Raw genomic sequence first — 7,612 nt, forward strand, 5'->3', positions numbered from 1 at the left:
AAAAACGACTGTAGAGCATATAATTTGTCACTTTGTTTATTTAAAAGCTAAAACATAAGTGAACAAATTTTTATAAATCATTACTTACTATCACTAACTAAGGTTGTATATGAACGAACCAGTTACGAACCTCCACACCCCCCTCCCCCTCCCCCTCCACACGCACTACCACAACCTCCACCTCCACCTCCACACCCCCCTCCCCCTCCACACGCACTACCACAACCTCCACCTCCACACGTACTATCACAACCTCCACCATCCACTCCGCCGCTGCCACATCCATACGCGCCTCCAGCAGCCATAATAATAAACATGTCATCATTACGTGTTGTGACATTCCTAGGTTGTGTTGTGACCTTCAAAGGTTTAGAGACCCGTTGGACACCTTTGTTTTTGGTACCATCCTTTGTTTTCCCTTGTTTGGATTTGGAGCAACAACTTCCCATATTGCACTTACAATTTTTATGTGGAAAAAACTTTATGTATTGCGTATTCAATTCAAACTCCCAAATATATCACATATAAAGTTGTGGAGTGACCTGAGATTGGAATTATTTTGAGACAATCGTGGGATCAATTGGAGATTTATATAGAAACTTTGTAGTATTTGTTTTCTACGCAATAAATTGCATTAATTGCGATGGATTTTTTATTTTATTTTACACGATGGAATATTTTTTTGTGGTAGTACTACATTTCTGCTTCAAATCTGAATATCTGATTATGTGATTCGTTTTTAATTTTATGTATTGGATTGGATTGTATTTTTTTTTTTTGTCAATTAGCCTAGTGGCTACACCTTGAAGTGGATAAGTCAAATGATTAGGATTCGAACCAGACTCATGTATATATAATCCAATGTTCCTGCCAACTAACTAGATTGTATTCCTTAAATAAATTTTTGTCACTATATAAAAACGATTTTTCCTTTGAACCCGTTTGTTTGTTTGTTTTTGGGTATAAAACAGTGTTATCTCTTTGGGCCTGTTTGTTAAACAACCTACTCAAAAATTGGGCTAGTTTGTTAAAGAGCCTACCAAAAAATTGGGCCAGTTTGTTAAAGAGCTTACTCAAAACGAGATTTACTTTTTGCGCCCCCAAATTTCACACGCACCCTCCGAAATTCCAAATTTACCCGTCGCTACTTAGAATGCGAGTGTGTAAATAGCATAAATTGGGGAAAAAAGAGTTTACATTCTAGGATGCAAACTGCAACCTGAGTTCGCTTTCTAGGATGCGAACCTTATAAAAATCAAATTTTTTTGGTCCTCTTCACCATTTTCTCATCTCTCATGAAATAATTTTGACCGAAACACAGTTCGTAAGTTAAAGTTTGAACCCTTCATTCACCCCTAAGAAAATATTTCGAATGGAACACTGTATGAGCGAGTGATTAAAATATAAAAAAGAGATTTAAATTTATAGAATTATATATGGTGTGCGTGTGTATGTCTGTGATTGATCGATACTGTCATAACCGCTTTAGTGGCCAATTAAAATATGGTATTGGACAGTAGCCAAAATTTTACAAGGTTCAATAGTTAAAGTGAAAATTAATCGCACTCTAAATAGCGAACTATGTTTTAGTTCACACTATAAGTAGCGAGTGACAATTTTTTTTACTCAAACTCAACTTTTGTGCCCCTAAATGAAAAATATCATAAAAAAAAAGAGTTCGCATCATGAAAAAATTTATGTATTGCGCATTCATACTGAATTTTCTTGAAAACCAAGACCATATGCTTATGGAAGGAAGTCCTCCTCCTATGGAAGCGAAACACGTGCACTTAAAGCCGCCATTCTTTGGCCCGAGGAGCTTTGTATATTGAAAGTGGACGTAGAACTAGATTGTTTGTTGGTGGTTCAAGTCAAAATTGATAAATCAAATGACCAAACTGAATTTAGTTTTATTATTGATGAATTTAAGTAAATGTTATTACCTAAATTTTAAGATAAGTTTCATTAAGAGACAAACTAATTTTTTCGCTCATACATGAACTAGGGCGTCAAAATCTTATGCTAATAGTAGTCACCAAACATTTGATTTGATTCGATTTTATATTATTCTCACGTTGATGAATGAAATAATATAATTTTATATATGTCACACAAAATACTCCCTTACAAAGAGATATTCATATCTTGTCTAGACTCCATCATCATTGACTTATAGTGTTATTGTTGACAAATAGCATAGTTGTTTAAAAGTATCCAATCCAAAAGAAATATTTTTTAAGAGTTCGAAATTTTGATTATTTGTTTTGAACTTTTAATTTAGTATCTTGTAAGTAAATTTATTCAATAATGTTGGTAAACAAGTCATATGGTTTTTTGAAGTACCCCAAAACCTTATATTAGTCAATGAATTTATAGGCTAAACACTAACATATATTCGAGTATTTCTCTTCGTCCCCGCCCCGCCAATTACATGCATGATATGAATAGTAAATCACCTCCTACAATTTTAATTGAGTTATGTAGCAGTTGTCAAGGATTCTGTGTGTCTTGCAGCTAGAGTAACACAAATATTCATTTTAGATTATTTTTTTTGTCAAATAGTTTGATGGCTAGAATTTCACATTTTTTAAGATAAATAAGTCGGTATACACGATTCATACCCCGATCCCTGCATATTACATGCAATAATCCTACTAATTAAGCTATGATCACGAAGTACATCATTTTAGGCTTCTATTATTGTGTTACATACTACACGCCATTTGTTATCTATCTATTCATCCTATCCTTTTCTTAATTTAACTATCTATCTATTCATCCTATCCTTTTCTTAATTTTTGTCTTTCACTCTCTCTTGTTGGACCATTTGCTCACCCCATCTCATTTGATTTGCTAGAAATTACCAAATCCCATCTAATCATTCAAATGGTTAATTAATACTTGTAGGGTTGCTCATTTATTTAGCACATGCAAATGTTGGAATGAGAATTGGTTTTCATGTGTTTACATATTTATTAATTAATGTTTTAAGAGTACATTTTAATAAGACTTTTATTAGCTTCTTTTATTTTTGCAAATCATCCGAATTTTAGGAAAAGGTTTCGGTAATTCGAAGTTCGTCTATGAGATTAGTAGAATTCGATTAATAATTGTTTCATTTTAGGATTTGAATTCAGATTCTCCCGAATAATTCGTTATTTGTTAAAGTTCATTAACTACTTTGGTTCAATTACTTGATTAATTAGCTGATTTTTTTTCTTTTAAATTTTTTTCATCCCCAATAAAGTTATATTAAAGTTGTGTGATGAGCACAACCTTTGGTTATCGTTAGATAAAGGAGAAATATTTATATGGATACAAGTCAATAAATTATACTTAGCATATTTATAATAAATAAATAAAAATTTAAAGAAAAAAAGATAAAAGTGAGTATTAATTTATGTGACTATTTTATTTTAATTTTTTTTTAATTTGTGTATATGTGTCTAAATTTTGTGTGCATGTAAGAGTTTCTCTAAATTAAGATCATTAAACATTATCATTAGATAAAGAATCGTGACGTATCTTCTTAAGAGTAAGATGCATAAAATATAAATAGATTTTTTTACTTTATTCTATTGACGAATGTTTGCCATAAACAAATAAACAAATTCTGAAGTAATCAAAACTATATGGGTATTACACTTTTGTACCATAGCGTAGCACTTTCCAATTACTAAGAAAAGATTACAGAGGTAATTTATAATTTGACAAATAAAATAGAGAAAAAATAATACTAGTACTAGTAAAGGATACACAAATTGAAATAGAACTTTTTGTTTTTGTTTCTGATGCTAAATAATTAAGTATGATGATGATGATGTTCATCTCATCAACCCCTCTTGTTCTTGCTACCCACCAACAAAGCCAAGTAGAATAGAATTCTGAAGAAGAAACCCCATGCCACAGTTATCCACACCAAATTCCATTTACTCAAATCCATCACCCCATTTTGCTTCAACAAATCAACACCAGTTGTCAAACAAGTAGAAGCTGTGATTTTGGTTCCCAAAGTGTTACTCATGCTATCCAATAATTTCAACTTAAGTGCATCAGGAACAGAAGCAAGTGGTGAATTATCAAATATTTGCACCCCCCTCACAAAACACTTAGCTACATCACTAAATTCATTTTGCAAAACAGCCTCATAAGGATACTTAACCAAAGATATGTAATGGAACCATATCCAATACCTAGGGATCCTATCCCTATTAATAAAGAACCCACTAAATAGCAAGAAATAAGCAAGAATTGCAACTACTATAGTATACCCCAACATCACATGAGGTACCACACCTGATAGAAAAGACACAAACGAATTCCCGGCCCAAAACGAAGCAAAAATTATAACAAAATAAAACAAAAAGCCCGAGAATCCACCATCAAGCCCAACGGCCCAAAAGGTTATACAGGCAAAAGCTAAAGAGAGAAATAACAACGGAGGTAAAGCAACTATAGCATGTGAAATAACATAAGACCATCTTCTATAAGCATTGTGAGAGGTTTCTCTCATGAAAATGTACCGTTCTTGAATGAATATTGGTAATGCATCTGCTGTGGTGTAGAAAGTAGTTGACATAGCAAAAGCAAAGAATCCAAGCCTTTCTTGAACTCCTCTTGGTGTGTTGTCAAGTTGCCAAAACATTGTCGCAAGTATGAAACCAGTCACCACAACAGCACCTAATCTTATCCCAAATAGTTCAGGCATTCGTCTTGTATTGGTTATTGAACGCTTTGAAAGCGTTAATAACTCAATCCAAAACGGATTTGCATATGCTGGCACCATCGACGATAAAGAAGATGGTGTCGCGTTTGGACTTGGATTTGAATTTGTTGTAGCCGTTGCGCCTGAAACTAATTTTCCTCGCGAAATGCTTGCGCTGATTGCTTCTTTCAACGATAGTGAAGACGTTGTGTTGTGTGATGCATCGGAATTGTGAAGCTTCGTCATACTTTGCCATGATTTGTTGAATTCAACTAAGCTTTTTGTTCCTCCTGGTGAACCTTCTAGCTCCCGAATCAGGTCTAATGCGAATTCTGTTCGGTTATCGCCTTCTGGTATAGGATGGCCGAATTCTCCGAAGTATGAAGGTAACTGCGATGGTGAACCGCTGTAAACTACTTGGCCACGCGATAAGAAGATCATTCGATCTAGAATACCTAAGATTCTGTAACTTGGTTGATGAATTGACATGATAACTATGCTTCCACTTTGTGCAATTCTCTGAAGCACTTTCACAACCATGAATGCACTTGTAGAATCGAGCCCTGAGGTTGGTTCATCAAGGAAAAGTACAATTGGATCGTGAATTATGTCAATTCCAATTGAGACTCGACGCCTTTCTCCACCAGAGACTCCACGGTGACCTTCGTCTCCTATGACTGTTTTTGCAGCGTTCCGGAGTCCTAATTGTTCAATTAAAGCTTGGACTCTTGCATTTTTCTTTGATTTTGACAGTGATCGTGGTAATCGAAATTCAGCAGCAAAGGTGAGAGTTTCTTCTACTGTGAGCATTGGAAAGAGAAGATCATCTTGCATCACATAGGCTGAAATTACCTTAAGAAGACTAGACTCTACCGACTCACCATTCAGTTTCACACTTCCCTTCAACTTTCCTTTTGCAATTCGGTTTGCCAGTGCATCGATCAAAGTCGATTTCCCAGAGCCACTGGCTCCGAGAAACGCCATGATCTCACCGTCGCGTGCTTCACCAGAGATATCATTCAAAAGAGTCTTACTCTTTATGAACGCCGTCTCCCCAACCGCCGGTGTCATAGCCCTATTCACTGGAGGAGCACGGCTACGGTTAAATATGTTCGTTTTGTTTTTCACTTTAACACTATAGGTGAGGTTGTTAAACGAAAGAACAAACGGAAGAGAACGAGTCTCTATTCCACCAACATCAAGAGTATGATGCACCGGTGTCTCACTGCCATCACCAGTAACCTCCTTCCTTACGTCACCAACATGTTTGAGAAGCTGTCCGAGAGTTGGCATCTCACTGGCTGCACGGCCGCGCCTGAGTTCGTCCATTTCAAGATAATCAAAATAAGAATCAGTAACCTCCTCCGCTACAATGCGATTTGACATGGTTTATTCAAGTTTTCAAAAACAGGTTGAGTTAATTTGTAGATCTATTGTGTGGAGTTATAGGAAAAAACAGATAATATCTAGTAGCATACGAAGGAACTAGAAAGAAAGAGAGAGAGAAACAGAGGAGGTGGTAGTGGTTTAATGTGGGTAGGGGCAAGTCTTTATGTTTGAGGGTGTGTGAATATATATAAGTATTTATGATTTGAAGATAGCAATTAAAGATATGGATGAAGTGTATGTATCAATGAGACTGTATGGTGTAGAAGAGGGTAGTTTATGGTCGAGAGGATCAGAGATTGGTATTTATTGTGCGGTTTTGACTTGTAATATTATTATTATCAAAGGCATGGGAGTGGTGACCTAATTCATGAATTACCTATACGTTTCTCTTTATATATTTCTTTAATAAAATAATCTTAATGTTGTTGGTAATGTTTTCCCTCCTTGTTCTTCAAAACAAAACTGTGGCTGTGCCTGTGGGAACATGTGAATATTTGTTATTGCCACATTCAGGACACATGGGTTACTCTTTTTTACTTGTTCTTTCAATTTCATGGGAGTTAGGTTGGGCGTTCATCTACTGTTGCGTAAGCATTGCTTATAGATTACTAGTACTGTTTATTTCGGTCCAGTGCTATAGTTATCAACAATTCATTCGTTTTCTAATTTACTATAACTATTATTTAAATAAATAAATAAAAAAAGTATGTTTTCATATGGTTCAAGAGGTAGTTATCACTGTTGATGTGAATATTAATTCAAAAATGTTTCAACAGGAATATATTCTTTTTAACACAATAATTATTTTTTCCCATAAGTTTAGCTCAATTGGTAGGGACATCGCATTATATGTGCAGGAGCCCGAGTTCGAATCTGGAACATTCCACTTATTCACTTTTAAGGTGAATTTTCTAGCCACCACGATACCTGACAAAAAAAAAAATCAGATAGTTCAATGCCTAGAAATTCCACTGGATGAGATTCGAACTCCAATTCTGCATATAAAATGCAATGTTCCTATCAAGTACTAAGTTTAGCTCACAGAAATATCATAAATTTTTATCTATAAACGAATGGATGGTTAATTAGGATTATGTTTAAGAAACTACGATAATACAATTAACGACAATTTTGATCATAAATTGAATTAATCATTTAATTAACTGAATTAATTATATTTTTTAACGTGATTAATAATCTACTAAAATGAATATTTGAATATTATTGTCCATATAATTTTATTTTTTTTAAAGCATATTGTCCATATAATTATCTCTCCGCTTTTCAAATTATAATTAATCTACGGAAGATAAAAACTTGGTACGTGGATAAAAACTTGAAACGTTCATTAATTTCTTGTGAAAAAAGTAATGTTAAAAAAGACTAGTAATTGCTTTTTGGTTTAAGAATGTCCTTTGATACGAAATACAGGTGGGTAGAATAAAGTTGGAAGACAGCTTGATCATCAACGCAGAGATGATGTTCCCATTTATTTTTACGAAACTCTATTTATTAGAT

At 34.3% G+C, this 7,612-nt stretch overlaps 1 protein-coding gene across 1 annotated transcript; it reads right to left on the reverse strand.

Annotated features, from left to right (window-relative positions):
* Nucleotides 1-3,541: 3,541 nt before the first annotated feature.
* Nucleotides 3,542-6,745, reverse strand: LOC123911306 (ABC transporter G family member 1-like). The gene has a single exon (XM_045962711.1). The coding sequence runs from the start codon at nucleotides 6,089-6,091 to the stop codon at nucleotides 3,833-3,835; it is 2,259 nt and encodes a 752-aa protein (XP_045818667.1). The 5' UTR covers nucleotides 6,092-6,745; the 3' UTR covers nucleotides 3,542-3,832.
* Between the last annotated feature and the right edge of the window lie 867 nt (nucleotides 6,746-7,612).

The sequence above is a fragment of the Trifolium pratense genome, linkage group LG1, assembly GCF_020283565.1.
Source record: "Trifolium pratense cultivar HEN17-A07 linkage group LG1, ARS_RC_1.1, whole genome shotgun sequence".
In the NCBI taxonomy this organism is placed as follows: domain Eukaryota; kingdom Viridiplantae; phylum Streptophyta; class Magnoliopsida; order Fabales; family Fabaceae; genus Trifolium; species Trifolium pratense.